At 53.6% G+C, this 18,291-nt stretch overlaps 1 protein-coding gene and 1 long non-coding RNA gene across 2 annotated transcripts in view; one reads left to right on the top strand and one right to left on the bottom strand.

Annotated features, from left to right (window-relative positions):
* The window catches only part of LOC109283713 (uncharacterized), an 83,064-nt gene that overhangs the window by 43,766 nt on the left and 21,007 nt on the right, over positions 1-18,291 (bottom strand). The gene's annotated exons all lie outside the window — the stretch shown is intronic.
* The window catches only part of LOC102569438 (nuclear receptor ROR-beta), a 42,142-nt gene that overhangs the window by 9,273 nt on the left and 14,578 nt on the right, over positions 1-18,291 (top strand). Inside the window, exons 2-4 of the mRNA XM_006259029.4 lie at positions 16,267-16,352; positions 16,882-17,023; positions 17,874-18,287. Coding sequence (XP_006259091.2) covers positions 16,267-16,352; positions 16,882-17,023; positions 17,874-18,287 — 642 coding nt within the window. The remainder of the gene's footprint in view (positions 1-16,266; positions 16,353-16,881; positions 17,024-17,873; positions 18,288-18,291) is intronic.

Genomic DNA, 18,291 nt, shown 5'->3' with positions numbered 1-18,291 from the left:
CTGCACCACCCACCCACTTAGCCTTCCCAGCCAGCCCCCTCCAGCTACTTGCTGGGCAACAAGGAGCTTGAATACGAACTCTCCTGTGGTTCACACACCAGATGTTTGGTAATTACATCATCATTGGAAACACTGTCTGATTTAATTAAGCCTGGTCCTGCCCCCGTGACCAAGAGCAGAGAGTCAGGATTCTGTCCATTAAAGCCTTGAGTAGCCGCGGGGCTGCTGGGAGTTTCTGGGCATCAGTAGAGTGTCTAGGATTTATGAGGGGATCCCTGCTGAGGCAGTGAGAACACAAGGGAGAGGAAAGAGAGAGAAAGGGGGGCCGTGGAGAGGTGGGAGATCCTGTTTGTTCCCTTCCCCTGTTGCACTGATACTTCTGCTGGGGTTCAGACAGGAAAGGGCCCCAGCTGGCATCTGGCAGCCAAAAGCAGCTGCAGGGATCAAGCCTCATCCTATTGCCCAGGGAGCCTGTGATCACAAGTGCAGCTGCTGTGGCATCTGGGGGAAGTCTGCACACACAATCCCCCAGACAGGAGGTGCTCTGGGACCAGAGGCTGTCTTGATGTACTCTGGGGGACTTTGGGTCCCCACTTTGTACCTGCAGCAGGGGTGCGACAGAGAGGCAAAGGAGGCAGCAACAGTGGGACAGTGTAGTGCACTCAGCTCCTTTCCCATTAGCTCTCAAGGCACTTTCCCAAAGCAAGTGAAAAGGGAAACTGAGGTAGAGAGAAAAGAAGCAACTTATCTCACCCACCACCACTGGGCTCCCCTCCATCCCCCGGGGGTTTGTGGAGCAGCACCATCATCTCCTTCCTCACTAAAGCTAGTTGCTTTCCTACCCCAATCCCTGCTCCTTGCCCTGCCCATGTGCCACTAGGCAGTAGTGGGCTTGAAGACGACCCTGCTCATTATGTAGATACCACCCTGGCACAGCAGGGCCTGGACCTCAGCTGAAACCTCTTGACACTATAGCAGTGTAAATACTCTCAATGAGGAGGATCCCATCTCCTGTCTCCAGCAAGGATCCAGGGAAACCTCTAGGGTACTCTCCCACCTCCTCCATACCAATGCTCCTGCATGAGGGATGTTGGAGCCCGCGAGGTGGATGTCTGTTGGAGGAGGAAATGCTTTGTGTGCGGGCATTCAGCCGCTTCCCCTAACCCTCTGTGTTGCCACAGCCCTACCACAGCACCAAGGAGGCCAAAGGCACCACACAGACCTTAGAGTGGCAGTAGGGACAAGAGAGAAGGAATGACAGAGATCAGAGGATGAGAGGAGGCTGTGAGCTGCGATGCTGCTGAGATGCTTAGTGAGTCAGGAGCAGGGACTTCTTCCTTGCTGAGGCCAGCAAACAGCTTATGCCCTGAAGCATGACCAGACCGCTGGCATACCTGACTGTACATGACATGCAGGCCTAGCGGTGTCTCTGCCAGCATAGCCCTGACCCCAAGGAGATGACACTGTGCAGCTCCTAGAAAGAACCTTGCCCTTCTCCATAGGGCAGCATCTCCATTCCCTTCCCAGTTACAGCAGAACATGCCAGGACTAGCCTACCTGCTGCCAGAGAGGCTAGCATTCCCTGCTGGTTAGCAAGCGCTGGCATATGCCCAGGGTGCAACTGTGCCAAGGGCGGTGCTTTAGGACTCATGGATGGGCAGGAAGAGACACCAGCTCCTCCCTTTGTTTATAGTTATTTCCAAGGATCAAGAAGGGACGTTTACGCATGGCGGGGAGGACAAAGGGAAGAGGGAGGTGGGGAGCACACCCTGCTGCCTTTGCCAGCTTAGGAGGAATGCAGTTGGGTTGCCAGTGCCAAGACCTTCCCAAATGAGGGCGTTCCCCAATCAGCCGAAACCTTGGGAGTTGTCTCCACAGTACCAAGCAGAGCTCTGGTCTTGGTGACTTGGCCTGGCCTTCAGGAAATGGTGACTTCAAAGACTGGGGATTTCAGGGCCTCGGCATTCTCGGAAGCTCAGGGAAACATCCCAGCCGTGTGCGTGAGGGATGTTGGAGCCCACGAGGTGGATGTCTGTTGGAGGAGGAAACGCTTTGTGTGCGGGCATTCAGCCGCTTCCCCTAACCCTCTGTGTTGCCACAGCCCTACCACAGCCCCAAGGAGGCCGAAGGCACCACACAGACCTTAGAGTGGCAGTAGGGACAAGAGAGAAGGAATGATAGAGATCAGAGGATGAGAGGAGGCTGTGAGCTGCGATGGGCTGGCCAGCAATACTAATGAGGGCAGTTTGTTGGGCAGGGGGGCTAGGGGACAAGCTCATAGTGCCTGGGAGGGCCAGTGTGCTCAGTGAGGGCTCTGCACTGGAGGGGGCAAAGGGCACAGGAGCAAGAGTGCGGGCTGGAGAAGGGACCTGGGATACTGGGTGGGGAAAGGTGAGCTGGAAGCAGAGAAGGGGCAGTCTGCTGGGGGGGAAAGGGAGCATGTGAGATCGGGAGTGATCCTTTTCCCCCAGTAGGGCCATTTCCCCTGAGTACTGCCCTAGTATAATTCAATGGGCTTGGGGTGGCCAAATGGAGCCAGCCTTGTAGAGTACCCTAGGAAGAAGGCTGGCTCCGCAGCCACCAGCTCTCCAGGCCCAACAAGTGGGGGTGACCCCAGAAGGAATCTAAGGGGGCAGAAGTCCTGGGCAGGGAGGGCTCAGCCTGCTCTGGACCTCAGGCAATACCATTCCTGGGCCCCTCTGAGATTATAGCCATATGCATGACACCAGCCTCCAGCTTGAAACCTAGACTCTGGGCCAGGTTCTGGCGGGGGGTTGCCCACAGGTGTGCATCCACTGGCTTGGGTGGGGTCACTCCCAAGCCACACTGGCAGGAGGGAGATCAGACCCTGGCCCTCTGATTTCCATATCCTGGGTGATATAAAAACCCAGGAAAAGCAGCTGATTCACATGAGCAGGAGCACTAGGAAGGGCCCAATCCTGCTTTGACCTCCAGGGGGGCAAACCTGGATCAGCGCTGCAGAAACCAATGGCCTAAGTGAGACCAGAATCAGCCCCAAAATTCACTGATTCTCCATTTAGTGCTGGGCCCTACCCCCAGCACCATCACACGCCAGGGATTTCTGGGCCCCAAAAAGCTCTGTTTTTTCACTGCTTGGTGATGATGAGGGAGCTTGGAGGCTGTGCAGTCCGCCCCGGCCAGGCTAGCTGGAACTAGTGAAAGGTCTCTGGACTAGGGAAGGGTTAACAGCCCAAGCTGCCCATGTTATACAACCACACTGTTAAGTGATATTACATCTGAAAGTGTGTCAGTAGGACAGGATTACTTCATGAGCTTGGCACAAGCCTGACAGACAGGTCCTGTGACCAACTGTGGCCGCGTGGAATCCACAAACAAGCCGCCGGGGCCAATGAGCGTACGGGCCCGGGGCGGGCCGCGCTGGCTGGTGTCGTCAGGGATATGTTTAGCAGATGCCAGTTATATAACCAGTGCGGTTGCAAGCACGCAATGCCAGCAAGGCTGGGAGTTAGGCAAGAAGTATTTACAGTGGGAGGGGAGTGAATGCCACAGCAAGGACATTTTAATTGCTGGCTGTTTTTTTTCCCCCTCTTTCATGCCTTCTTTCCCGGCTGCCTTGGCCTCCGACCTGGCGCGCTCCCCCTGGACGTGGCAGGGAAGGGTGGTTTGTCATGTAAACATCTTGTTAAAAAAGAGAAGAATTCATGGAGTCAGCGTGTGCGTTTGTGTTCCTGGTGGGAGCAGGAGGCTCTGTCTGGCCATCCCGGAGGCTTGTCCTGCTCCATCACCATCCTGTCTGCCTTTCTCAAGCCTTTTTAACACGTTTCGTGTCACAACCCCCAGCGTGGCACGGCTGTGCTGTCCACCCCTGCAGATGGGGAGCTGAGACAACCAACCTGCCTAGGGTGATGGACAGGCTGAAGCAGAGCAGGGCTCTGATCCCAGGGCTCAGACAGGGTCCCCTTTCTTCACACAGTGACCAGATCCCCTCGTGGTCCAGCTGGAGGCCGTTCCAGGGGCTGGGGCACTGGCTTGGGTCTCCAAAGGCCCTGATTCCTGATTCAGCCCTGTGGGGTCTTGGGCAACTCACTTGGCTTTGTCGGGCCTCAGGCTCCCCTGTTTCCATGCTGGACCAGGAGTTTTTGTGGGGGTTAGAAACCACTGGTGCCTGTGAGGTGCCCAGACTGAGTCCTACCAAGGCAAATTCTCCCCCCAGCAGTTTCTGGCCAAGGGGTTTAAGCCTCCCAGGAACAAACACCTGCCCTGCATATGAGGAAGGAGATTAAATTCACTAATTTCCTGCTGTAATGAATCTGTTTGTCATCAACTGAAAGCTGCTACCAAGACCTCATATATCCTTTCTCCTGGGGCCCTCAACACCCACTCCACCTACAGGTGATACTCATGGATCTTCCTGGGCAGATAAATCCATGGGACAAGGGCTGCTGGATCAGCAGTGCCAGCTCCAAGCCCTCACATTTCTGTGTCCCTGGCTGGACAGCGAGGAGCCAGCAATCCCCGCACCCTGGGGTAACTGTCTCCATCTGCAGAGGCAGGACCCAGCACCTTGTTCCTGCAGGGAGGTGGGAAAATAGCCTGGGCCTCCATCAGGCCTGCCCAAGCCACTAGCTCTTTGTTTTCTGTTGATGAAGCCCTTCTGTGTAGCTTGATCTAGACCCTGACTCATGCAGGCTGAGCACCCATGACCTGTAGCATGTTCATGCTCACAACCCACCTTGCAAAGCAGGGAAGTGCTGTTACCCTCGCAGAGTGTGTGGGGAACAGATACTAAGAGACTTGCCCAAGGTGATAAAAGTCTGTAGCAGAGCAGGGAACTCAGCCAGGGACTTCCGAGTGCAGGGCTGGCACCTGAACTGCAGGCTTCTCCTCCTTGGGGACCTGGTCTCTGCACAGCATGAAACACATCTCATCCCAGTCTGAAGGCAGTGTAGGTGCAGAGGGCGTGCTTCCCATCCGGAGGCCAGCTGGCATGCCAGGGACTAGGCTGGCAGAAGTTAAGCCTTTCCGATTTCCTCCTTATTCCTTGTGGAATGAAATGTGCTAAGGCCGGGAGCCAAGGAGGAGCGGCCTGGCTGAGTCCTCTCTGGGCAGCAGCCACTGAAGATTTCAAAGGAATCTGAAGCTGAAAGAGGGGGAAGGAGCTCTGTGCCTCCTTTCTGACCAGAGAGGGGCTCAAGGCCATTACCTGGGTGGAAACCCCACAGGGTAGGGAAGAAGTGCCCCAAATGTCCTGGCCCCCAATAGCACAGAATAGGCCCATCTGTCCTGCCACTGTCTCCTACTGCTGCAGGGCTGGCTCTGAGGCTGGTGTTGATCAGATGGAGCCCTGCTAGATGGATAGCAAGCCCTGTTCACATATAGCCCAGCAGGCTCTGCTCAGATTTAGAGTTAGGTGTACTTGAGGCTCACATGAGGCTACCTATTGCTGTGTTAGATCAGCCCGCACACCAAGAGGCCGCTGCAAGGCAAATAACAAGGAATGTCCCCCCCACCCCATTATAACTATGGGAAAGGTAAGAAACTTTGAGGTACAATTAAAGTTTAAAACAAACATTTTGGTGACCTGGAAATGTGCAGTTCCCTAAATACCCTTAACTCTGACCAGTACTCCGTGAAGGTGGGTTGTTTGTTAAACTCCTCCTTGGACAACACACCTCCTGTGCTGTTCACTTCACAGGATGAAATTAGGGGGCCTTTCCACTGTAAAGGGAAGTATCCATACACAGCTGTATACAATCATAATGGTAGCCATGGCAGCAGACTGTATCCGTGCATTGTCATAGCTGTATCCATGGCAATGGGATGTGATGTCACAGGCTTGGCACACTGGCATTCCTAGTGCCAGTAGGTGGGTTGTGGGCAATGCTGTCATGTTGATTCTAGATGGTGATTGGTCTCTGGGGGCCGGCCCAGCACAGGTGGGTCTTGTTGTTGTCTTCAGAAATGAAGGGCAGCTGGTCTCAGTTTCCTTCATGCCCTGGTGAAAGTGAACCTGGGTCTGGGTGATGCTTGAGAGTGAGGTCTGTGGTAGCTACTGCCTGGCTTGCAAGAGGCCTGAGCCAGGGAGGAAGATGGGCAGCAAGGCCTGAAAGACCTTGCCCGCTCTGGGAATCCCTGCAAGGTGCAAATGTCCAGTCCAAGCCACTCCACAGTGTCCAGCCTGCTCCTCTTGCTGCTGCTCCTTCAGGTGCCACAGAGACCCACGACCCTCCTGCTCTCTCATGCCCCCACAGCCCTGACCATCCATGCACTAAGTCCATCTGCAGCCCGGAGTGACTTAGACCCCCACCTGACACAACCCAGTGCATGGCCAGGCTCAAGTTTTCATAGGAGACTGAGTCGCTGAAAGTGAACCTGCTATCTTATCTTCCAGCCCTCAGAGGGTGACAGATCTCAAGGGTTCCCAGCTTGGCTCAGCACACAGCTCAGCTGAGGGTTCATTTCTGGGCTCCCTTCCAGGTCTCCCTTGTTGGCCCACAGATGAGCTGGCTGTGTTTGGGAGTGCTGAGGGGAGGAGGACAGTATCGCATGTGGGATGCTGGGGATAAGGCACGGACCGAGACTGGAATATGCATCACCTTGGCGTTCCTTTCCAGCTGCAATTATGTTGCATAACTGGAGTCACTTCCTGCTGGAGGAGGCTGAAGGATTCCTACCCCGCCTGCCCCCACCCCCAGCTCCAAGCGAGCAGAGGGGTGTGTACCAACACGAATGCCCGCACATGTGCACAGACATCCAGGCCAGCAGGGAAAGAGCAGTTTTCTCTGCACCAGAAATCGAACGCCACTGCACCCCATGAGAATGACAGTGATGGGGGCTATGGCTTCTTCCACTGTCTGAAAGGACAGAGCATCAAAGGAGGGGGGTGAGGATTGCCAGGGTTTTTCTTCATAACGCATCCGCAGTGAACAATGCTGAGTTACTCTGCCTTCTGAGTGCTGGGTTAGCTTTGCTCAGCTCTTTGCTGGGTCAGCTTAGGCAACTGTGCCTCAGTTTCTCCTTCTGTGAAATGGAATAATGATACTGACTTCTCTTGGTGCTTTGAGAGCTACAGATGAGAAGTTCTAGCTATGAGCTAGCTGTTGGTTTTGTCTTAGAGATAGTACAGATCACCCAGTCCTGCATCCCAGCCTTCATCTACAGATGTAAGAGGGGAAGTCACCAAAGCTTCAGGGTCCCACTGATGAGAAAGGAAAGTGTAACCAAGAAGGGACCATGCCCTTCCCAATGACTGGCAAAAGTTGAAATGAGAAGGGAGATTAGCTCAAGCACAGAGGGGAGAAAGGATAGTATCATGGCTCAGACCTGGTTGGGGATTTAGGGGACCTGGACTCAGTATTGGGGAAAGACTTGCAATGTGACCTTGGCCAGTCACTTTCGACATCCTTGCAGAGAGGGACTACTGCATGGTGGAGACATCCCAAGCTACCCTGCAGGTAGCTAGCTCAGGTGCCAGTAGCCATTGTGGCATGGAGCATGGCTTAACCATCCAAATATTCATCCTTCTTTTTGGACAGGTTTTGCAGTCCACTTGAGCTCTGTGCTGCTGCAGTGACACAGCTATTGGTAACTGCACCAGCTAGATAATAATGTCTACACCACACTGCAATAACACATGTGTCTACACTGTAGACAAACCCTTGACTATTCTATGCCTGTCTGTCTACCGCCATTGTCATCCTCCCAAACTGGCAGGCAAAATTGTAACCCTAAAACAAACCATGAGACTCATGATATGAGCATTAGTAATGCCATCTCCTATGGTGCCAGGACTTAACTAATAGCAGCAATGTACATGTGGGGAACAGGTACACACATATGTGCCCATGCTGGGAAGTGTATCTAATGGCCAAAGCAGGTGACTGAACTGAGACTCTGGATGCCAGTCCCTGGTCTGACACCTGACTCCTTGCGTGGCCCCTCATACCCCTTAGCCCATGTGTAGAGCATCGTGGCTGTGGGGATTAGTGAAGGAGGGTTAGTAGGATATGCTGAGAGCTTCTGTCAGGAGGAGGGTGACTCTTTGTAGATTGGTTTATTGTGGGATTGCATTAATAGGGATGAATGCTGTTACAGAAAATAGACCTGTGCTGTAATATGGGCTTAGCATTGTGCTGTGGGTGAGGGAAAAGCTCCCGCATCAATCTCTCCCTCCAATGCATGGGAGGCAGCAAGTCCTTTCCCCCCTTTCCTGCTCCCCAGCTATGCTCCTACAATGTCACCCCATCGTTCTGATGTCCTGTACCTCACTTACCCCCAAATCTTTCTCTCCCCTTTTGCTCAACCAGTGTGGAGAAAGGGGGCTAGGAATCTCCTCTGATCACTATTTGTCACTGGGCCTCTTCTCTACTGAAGCCGTTGGTCTGTTAGGGCATGGAAAGGGCCGCAGCTCAGGGTCCTCAGTAGCTGGCAGAGGATGCTAGAATGGGACTTGCAAACCATGTCACAGCAGATCCATGTTTGACCCCAGTGGCTGGAATAAGATGGGGCAGTGGCAACCTGGATGCCTGAGTTCTATTCCCAGCTCTTGGAGGTAGCATTATCTGTTGTTAAAATCACAACTTATGGGGGTATCAACCCAAACAGGAGGAAGAACTGTCTTATTTGATGCCTTTCCCATGCTAGAAGAATAAGGCTAGAAGAATCCCCTGAAAGGGCTGTGGGTGTAGCTCTAAATTCTTCTGGAGCTGGTGAGGGAACCCACTGGCTTACACTGCCTCAGTTTCCCTATCAGTAAACAAGGGGGCAGTGCCTTTCTGGCAGGGGCAGTATAAGCAAATTCATTCTAAGCACTGAGTATTTTGATCCTTCCTCCTGGATTCCTCCTAGCTGCTTGGCCAACATCCAAGTGAGGATTTGCGCTTGAATGAAACCTGTAGGCCAGCAGTATTCAGTGAGCACCAAGCAAACAGAGACATTTTTAGTGCATGTATTTCTTGGCAACTTCTGCTCTAAACTCAGGTGCCTGGAGACTTTTCCAGGCAGGGGCTCTGGGTCAGTCCCTGCCTACCCACCTGCTCTGAGCAGAATCTAGCTGGGGAGCTGCAGATGGCTTGGTGACTTCCTGAAACACTCAGGCCTGGCCTTACACCAGAGCAGATTTGGCTGAGAGATCCTTAGAAGCCGGAGGAAGAAGGGGAAAAGAAGAGACTGCTGGGGAGCTGACCAGGGAGAAAATGCCTTGTGAGTCCTGTGGGAATGCGTAGGGAAGCTTGGCCTGCCAAGGCCATTCTGTTGGATGCTGTTCTGCAAGAGCCATCCCCCGCCAGCTCCTTCTGCAGGGCATCCTGTGCCCCACACATGCTGCCTGCTGGTTACAGCAATGCAGGTGAATGGAACTGCAAGGGTCTCATCCTGACTCTGCTTCTGACTCCCTGGGTGACCTTGGTCAAGTCGTGTCATCTACTTGTACTCCTGTTACCGCACCCTTGGCAGATGGGGTAACAGCTTCAGGGGGTTCATTGATGAGTGCCTGTAGAGCACGTGGTGACCCCTGGAACGAATGCTTCTCCAGGCCTCAGGCCTTACCCCCACCGGGTCTGCAGTAAAGGGCGTCCTTCAAGCGAAGTCTCTCAGTGTGCCTGTAGGCTGTCCTCTGGAGCACCCACTCCACACCGACTCCATGGCCCACTCCAATGCTGTTTTATTCCTGGCCTGCTGAGTTCCTGGGGGCCAGTCACTTTTCCTGTCTGTGAGAAGGGGATAATGATTCCTGTGTAAAGGGCTTTGAGGTCTAGTGATGAAGAGTGCTAGGAAAGAGAGAGGCAGTAGATCATAATCATTAGTTGCCCTTCCCCCAGCAGGGAAATATAGACACAAGGCAACTGGAGCACCTGATGCCCTTGTAGCTTCACCTGCCATCCTAAGCAGGGGGGTCTGGGCCAGCTGAGCCTGCCCCTTTGCCCAGCAACCTCCCCGCCCTTGCTTGTTTAAGCTCCAGTGGCTCAGTGCTCAGAGGGACCCATCAGAGCACATGCCGGTCCTGCCTGGGTTAGTGGGGAGGAAGGACTGGCCGAGGGACAGGTGGTGACCTCAGCAAGGGGCTCTGCTGGGCAGATACCAGACCTGTGCCCTCCCATGGGCATGGCACCATGCACTGGGAGAGGAGTGTTGTGTTGATCTAACACGGCCATAAGACAGCGAGCAAAAGAAAGCTCAACCTCACCCAGAGAGGCAGAGAAATCAGGGCATTACTAAGTGCTCAGTCACAGGGTGAAAAAGGCCCAGGATAATAGTGCTATGGGATATGAAATTGTGAGCTCAGCAGCTGTGGACTCAGCAGAGACCTCCCACCCACAGGCATGGAGTGTGCCCAGGAGGGGACGCTCTTCCTCCACATGAGTGCCATATCCACAGGGATAACAGGTAATGTCCCCATGAAGAGTGCTGCCTCTTGGATGAGATGTATAAGTGAGGCCATGACATATTCCACCCCAGATGTGGCCACGTGTTTGGTGGGTTGAGTCGTCCTTGGTTGAAGGGTCTGTTTTCAGGGATGCAGAGAACCTGCATGTCCCATTGACTTTAAATGTACTGGTGGGCACGCAGCACTGTGGAATATCAGGTTTCCTTTTTTCTGACAGCTTTGGGAAACTACTGGCCAAAAGGTCCGTCTCGCCCCTGGGGAGGTGGCTGAGAGAGAAAGATTCTACAAAATCAGCCTGTGCAGCTTGGGACAGCTTGGAAAATGAAAGGGATGAAACCTATTAGCAGCTCAGTAGAAAAGCCCTCCTCTGCAAAGCCCTCCTCTGGGCTGAGGGAAGAGGATTTGCCATGCTGCCAAAGGGGCCCTGAGCCAGGGTTGTTTGCTATATTGGTCCTAGGTTCTTGCCTTCCCCTACTTAATCCAGAGGGGGAAACCTGGTGAAGTGCTGCCAGCAGGGCCAGCAGCTCCACAGGTGATATAGCCAGAAGGGAGCAGCAACCGCCCTGCTGCTCAGTGCTCTACCTCCTGCAGAGCCGGGGCCACGGGCCCACCCAGAGTTAGCTCCTGTTTGAGCTCCAGTAGCTGTTCAGTCTTGTTCTGAAGACTCCAGGAGATGAGACCCTGGGAGGATGTTTCCCAGCAGGGGTCCAGGGAAGACTGTGGGGGGATGAAGCAGGGCAGGGGTCTGTGGTTTAGGTGCTGCGACATGCTCCCATGGGGTCTAGAGACAGGGAGGGCAGGCTTATGGTTAGGGGAGGCTTGGCATTGACTTCAGTGCATGCTGCCTCTGGCCCAGGGGAGCAAATAAATCCATTCTAGGGCATCTTCCTGCAAGCATGCACAGAGGGTAGGGAAAGCCATGTTGCATCATTTCTTCTTCTCTCTCCCACTGCAGCCCCGCAGGTCTTTTCCCTACTGGGGACTTGCAGAAATGAGTTGGAAAAAGCCATTTCAAGTCCTTCAAAATCCCAGGTCTCTTTCTGTTAGACAAAGCCCCCAGGCTGTGGCCCAGTTCTAGCCTAACCCATTCCGTTCCATTTTGTGTCTCTCCTAAACACCCCCCCCCCCCCGTCCTAAATTGGTGCTGCGCCTGGTTAAAAGGCTCCCAGGTTCCACCACAGGGTCTGCACTTCAGTGGCTTCTTATTCTCAGAGATCCCTCCAGCACCCCAAGAACAGAGTCTTACATTTTGCCGAAAGAAAAGATGGAGCAAAGCTGAGTGCTGGCCGGGAGGTTTACCCCAAGGCACAGGATGCTCTGAGGACAGCCACCCTTTGCACATACAGTTGTCTCCTCCAGCAGTGAAAAGCCTAGCTATCAGGTAGCTGCTAATGAGGCTCTGATAAGCCCATCTGAAGGCCTGTTCACACCCTCTCCCCAGAAGCCCCCAGCACCTGTACAGATGTTGTCAACAGGACTGTCCCCAAAGCACCCGTGCTTCTGGGAAGATGGTGAGGGTGTATCCTTCCCCCACAGACAGGGGGGAGTGAATGCAGCCAGGACAATCCATTCCATTCTGCTCTGCAGGGCCCCCATGCACACAGCCTGGGGCACGGCCATGCTGCAGGCACATACACTTATAACCTAGGATGCACGTGGGCTCTGTGTGTGTGTGTATATACACCCACAGCTTGGAGAACACATGTTGTATACACATCCACCCTCCCACACATACACATGCAGGCACACATGCTGCATAAACACATACCCACTCAACCCAGAACAAATTACCCACCCCATCCTTGTCTCATACACAGATGTGCTGTACACACACCCACCACCTCACTGTCCCTGTCTTTCTCTCATACACACAAATGCAAGCACAACTGCTGCATACAAACAAATTCCAGGACCCAGACATAGTTTTGGTGCTTTATATGCACTCATTTAGATAACTTAGGATGCAGGCCTCTTGTGTATCCACCCTCCACACATGCACACGCAGCCAGGACAGGGAAGGCTATGCATGCATCCGCCCAGTCACACACCCAGTCTGGGACTCCTCCCTGCTCTACACCTGCACACACCCCAGCCCACACAAACTCCACTGTAGATACTCCAGGCTTATACCACAGCGAATGAGATCGGAATGAGTGTGCATACTCCCAGATACACCCACATCTTCAGCATGGCCCTACGCACTGCCTCATCCGGGACACAGCTGGCCTCCTCTGGCCCTGCACCACAAACTCCCAATGTCACTGCTACGTTAAACCTGCCAGCTCTGCTGCTCCTGTTATTGCTATGCCTTCATGCAGCTCAACCAGGCAGTGCCCAAGTACCAGACACCTTAGCACCTGTTTTGCCTCCCCTCCTGCCAGAAGCATGGAAGCAAGCCCACAAGTGCTGATGTGGGGTCTCTCAAGGGGATATGGTGCTCTGTTCCCTTCTCACACCTTCAGGAGACACACAGCAAACTTGGCCGGTCTTGTTTCCCCTTCCCACCCCCTATCAGCCCCATCCTGATGCTCATCTGCGTCTGGCAGGAAAGTCAGTGATCTCACGGGAAAACCCAAAGGTCCCGAATGTTGCAGGTCCACCTCCCTGTGTCTGTCTCCATCTGTCTGCTTTGTTTTATGCCTTGGCTGTGAGCCTTTGGGCCCAAGGCTGCCTATGTTCATTCAGTGCCCAGCACAGTTGTCAGGACTGAGCTCTGCAGGCCTCAATAAATGACACTGACTCCTACAGGTGCTTTATGGTGGCATCTTTAATGGGGGGAAACTGAGGCACGAAGCTGTGACATGCCTTGTAGAAAATCACCCAGCAGGGCAGTGGCAGAGCCAGGAGGAGAACCCGGCAATCTTAGCGCATGCTGGGGCTCCATAGGGAAGTAGCAGCCTTTACACTATAGGACTTGGCTATAATGGAGGCAGCTGGACTGAGGGTACTGGACACAGACTGGCCATGAGGTGCTCTGGCTCTGTAGCTTCCAGCCTGATCTGTCTAGGGTCACAACACAGGGTCTGCCTCAGTCCTGGCCGAACTAAGCAGCTGTGGGGTAAGCCAAGCCATGATGGGCCCCAGGTGGTACTGCTGGCCAACGACCCAGCCAGGCCTGGTAGCTTTTCATGTGTCTGTGCAAGTCCCTTTGACCCTTAGTGTCCTTAGTGCCTCTTGATGCTCATGTTGGGACCTGCCTTCCATGTCACGTCTGCTGGTTTCCTCTTTGAGAAGGGCAGCTGCGGAGGATCAGGGGCAAGGAAGCTTGTCCCTTTATGCACCTGAGCCCTGAAATCCTTGTCTTCACCCATCCGCTACTGCAGGACTTGAAGTCCAGTCCTTTCTCTTCACCTTCCAGGCCAGCTATAATGCATCCAGACAGTAAAGCTTTTTATTGCCATCTCCTGGGCGGAATGGGAACTGCCGCCCCTTGTCCAGCTTTAAAATTCATACTATCGTTGAAAATCCCAGAGATGGTTCTTGGTTACAGCCTAAATATGCAAGTCAGACAGACTGTGGATGCCCCAGACTCCTCTTCCCTAATATATTCAGTGTATATGCAGCTATGTCACTGGGCAGGTCAGTGTTTTCATGCCGCTGGTTGCAATGACTAAGCCAGGCCCAGTCATCCCCGAGGTGGCTGCAGTGCATCAATCCCAGGCCAGGTTTTGAGGAGAGGCTGTGTGATGGTGATAGTTCAGGGTAGCCGTGGGCCAGACAGAATTGCAGTGTGACTGTACCCAACTGCTTCAGTACAGAATCCCCTTCAGATTCATGGCAATGTGTGTGGCTCAGTTGGGGTCTGTGCTAGTGGCAGCAGTTAGACAGTGACCCCATTGGAGTGTCACAAATCCCATCCATTATACCAGCCAGAGCTGGAGATGACACATCCATGCATAGGGCAGGATTGTGCCCACTCTGCCTGGGAAGGAAGAGATGACTATTGTCCTTCAAGCCAAACCACCCAGCAGTCAACTCAGCTGTCAGGTGGAGGGGAACCAGCTGAGGCAGGGGACCAACTATGAAACACAAAGTGCTTGATCCTGTGCGCAAGTGATGGGAGTGCCACAAGCTGTCACTATGTCACAGACAGCAGGTAGCTGGGGTCCGGGCTGGTTGCCAGGGGCCAAATCCCCGAAGCCACTGGCCAAACAGCCTGACAATCCCAGTGGAGAGGCCCAGGGCCAGGTTATAAGTGGCATGTGTTGAGTAAGGCCTGTCAAGGCTTCAGCTTGCAGGGTCCTACTGTGCAGGGTGCTGCATATGCCACACTGTCAAGGAGACAGTCTTGCCCTGTGTTTCGAGAGTGCTTGGTTACTCAGAGATCTGTATAGACGTATGTAGTGAGTTATGGACAAGGTACCAAAGAGGACACTCTATTTATAAGGTGTTCTTAGCAAACCCCCTGAACTATTTCTAGCCCCAGAGGGATGTGTCCTGCAAGGTAACAGAGTCTCTTGACTCTCCAGGGCTGCTGGCCAGGCATCTCTCCCCAGGGCACTTAAAAAGAAAGGAAGAAAGGACTGGAAACTGCAGAGTTAAACCACCCCTGTTCTGAGAATGGCCAATGAGCACATCCAAGGGGGAAGCACTGCAAAGATTCATAGATGCACAGATTGTAAGGCTGGAAGGGACCCTGGAAGATCATTGGGTCCAGCCCCCTCCACTAAGCAGGAAAGATAACTGGGGGTCAGGTGACTCCAGTAAGCTGACCATCCAGTTTCCTCTTGAAGATTTCCAGGGTAGGTGATTGCCCCACCTCTGGAGGGAGCTTATTCCAGTCTGGACACCCTGACTGTGAAGAAGTCTTTCCTAATGTTGAGCCTGAATTGATCTTCCAGGAGTTTGTGGCCATTACTCCTGGTTTTCCTATCAAGGGTTTGGTGAACAGTAGCTCACCGAGCCCTTGATGTACACCCCTGGTGTAGTGGTAAGCTGCTACCAGGTCCTCTCTCTGAGAATACAGTTTCTTTTCTTACAGCAGGGTCTTGGGGTTTGACACCTTTTGAATCCCATAGGATGAGCAATGATCAAGGAATCAAAGAGCTGGGAGGGACCTCACTGAGACAGTCCCTGCCCTGACTGATTTGCATCTACAGGAGGGCAAAGAGGAAGGAACTATATGAAGAGGGCAGGTGTGTTGGATCATACCAGCAATCATCCATTTCTTGCATGCACTGGAAACCACCCTCAACTGCAACTAGGACATGTACAAAGCCAACCCAGCATGGGTCCATCCTGTAGGCAGGGGCACATGGACTTACCACAGTGGGAGCGGGGGAACGGTGTTTATGGCATGTCAGCAGCTTTGCAGATGCACTGTTACCCCTCATAGCTGCTGCAGGGGTAATTCTCATGTACCTCCAGACAGGACCATGCACATGGGCAGTTACCATAGGGCAGCTGACTCATGGAAAGGCTCCACCCCCACAAGAGCCAGTTCATGTGCCCCCATGCCTGCAGTCTTTTTATCCACCGGGGTAAAAGAGGATAAAAACCCTGACTGGACCCTGTGGCCTAAGGCCTCAGCAGAGCTACCTGGTATTTGGTGCATGGGAGAGTGGAGGGGGCTAATTGCTGAGCTGAACACATGCTGCTGCTCAGTGAACAGGTTTGCAGGCTGGAAGCAGCACATGCCTGGTCCCAATGGGCTTTGTTCCCAGCTCTGCCACTGTCCTGCTGACAGACCTCCAGGAAATCGCTTCCTCAGTTTTCCAACTGTAAAATGGGGGCAAAGGCAGTCCCCACCACACAGCAGGGCTTACCAAGGTGTTTAAAGTGCCACCAGGCACCTGCCTGCAAAGGGGTGGGTGTTAATAATTCCTTTCACCAAAGACAAGGACTCTACGGTTAACTGTTTGGCATTGTCTGTTTTGTTCCTTCCCTGTCCCCCGCTGCAGCCCAAATCGAAGTGATCCCATGTAAGATCTGTGGAGACAAGTCTTCAGGGATTCACTATGGAGTCATTACATGTGAAGGCTGCAAGGTGAGCCCTGGTCTGGGAGATGAATCAAACCTGTGGCTATCTTCAGGCCTCAGGTTAGCAGGTGTCATGGAGGGGACAGCCCCAGCCTGGAGACTAGGGAAGGGTGGCTTTGTTTCAGACCTGTTGGACCATAAGCCCCCTGCTCAGCAGACACCAGAGCAGCCCCCGGTTGGGGTTTCCATGAAGCCTGAGTCAGATGCCCTGAAGCTCTGGGGAAGATCCCAGCTTAGGTGCTTTCCAGAGGAGGGTTGGATGGGACAGGCTGCACAGACCCTCCCTGGCAGTGCCTGGTTCCCGTCGCCACTGTCACACCACTTAGTGGGACTACCCTAGTGCACTCCCCACTGCCTCCTGCACAGGGGGAACAACCCCTAGTTTCCACTGGGAATAGTCTGATGCAACAACAGGCAAGGCCTGCTGGGTTCCTAGGTGGGTTCCTTCAGAAGGCCCCTGCAATAGCTCTGCAAGCAGGCTGAGGCCAGGGGAGAGACCCCGTCCCCCCGTCTGACCTGTCCCCTTGTCCTTGCAGGGCTTCTTCAGGAGAAGCCAACAGAATAACGCCAGCTACTCCTGCTCACGCCAGAGGAACTGCCTGATTGACCGGACCAACCGAAACCGGTGCCAGCACTGCCGCCTGCAGAAGTGCCTGGCCCTGGGCATGTCGCGTGATGGTGAGTCTGCTTCATAGGAGGTTGCTCTGTCTGGGCACCTTGGGAACTCCTGAGCCCTGGGTTGGGCTGATTAACAGGGAGACCTTTGCTTGGTGGATACTGCTGCAGCCTGGGAGCCAGGAGAGCTGGGCTCTAGCCCCAGCTCCATCACTGCCCTCCCTGCTAGCTCCCTGGGGCAGGCACCATCTCCTAATTAGAGCTGGGTGGATTTTTTTTTCAAAGAATAGTAAATTCACTAAAAAATGGAGTTTTGGTGTCTAAAACGATTCATGAAGCCAGCTGAAATTCGGAGGCTAGCTTGGGCCCAGAAAGGAGCGTGGGGATGTCCAAACCTTTAATTCTAGCCCTTCTCAAACAGGAGGTACCCTTCTGGAAATGCTGGTCTTCGTTGAAACACTGCCCTAACTTGAAAAACAATACAAAACAAAAGAAAAAAAAGGTTTTTAAAGGGGCTTCAGTAACCCATAGCAAAATGCCTGGCGTTGGACCCACTGGAGCTTTTCAGGGTTTCTTTGTTCCATTGAAAAACTTGAATAAGTTGTGCTCTGAATGGTGCCTCCAAGTCCTAGTTTGCCCACTGCAACCATCTTTTCGTGTTCTCTGTGCGAAAGGCATATCCCGGGCCTCCTCCCAAAGAGGCTTCCCTGGGCTGCAGTAATAATGACGTTGAGAGAAAAACCCATCAGAACATAGTAAATTGTCCTGAGGGTGCCAGGATTCCCTGGCCTCACCCCGCCGTCCTCTGAGCCTGGGGTGGCAGCACTGTTGTTAAGCCATGGTTTGCCAGGCACCATGTGCCACACACCTACTCCTATAGCCTTGCTTCATTCTTGCCCCCTCCTTTCCCCAGCGGTGAAATTTGGGCGCATGTCCAAGAAGCAGCGGGACAGCCTGTATGCTGAGGTACAGAAGCACCAGCAGAGTCAGGAGCAGAATGGCATCGCCAAGGACGACTCGGAAGGCCTGACCCGCGTCTACACAACCAGCGTGAGCAGCGGGCTCTCTGACCTGGATGACATCTCCACCCTGTCGGACGGGCTCCTCTTTGACTTCCCGCTCACCCCCGAAGGGGGCAGCACCTACTACAACCTTGACCTCCTGACCTCCGCTCAGCCCTCGCCGGACCAGTCCAGCATGGACATCAGTGATGCCAAGCTCATCAAGCAGGAGCCCATCTACGAGCTGATGCTTGAACCAAGCCTCTTCACACACAGCACCTTGGAAGGCAGCCAGCTCACCTCGGATATTTCAGTGATTGAGACTGGTCA

This window comes from Alligator mississippiensis, chromosome 16, assembly GCF_030867095.1.
Source record: "Alligator mississippiensis isolate rAllMis1 chromosome 16, rAllMis1, whole genome shotgun sequence".
In the NCBI taxonomy this organism is placed as follows: domain Eukaryota; kingdom Metazoa; phylum Chordata; order Crocodylia; family Alligatoridae; genus Alligator; species Alligator mississippiensis.
This window is presented reverse-complemented; position numbering and strand designations above follow the sequence as displayed.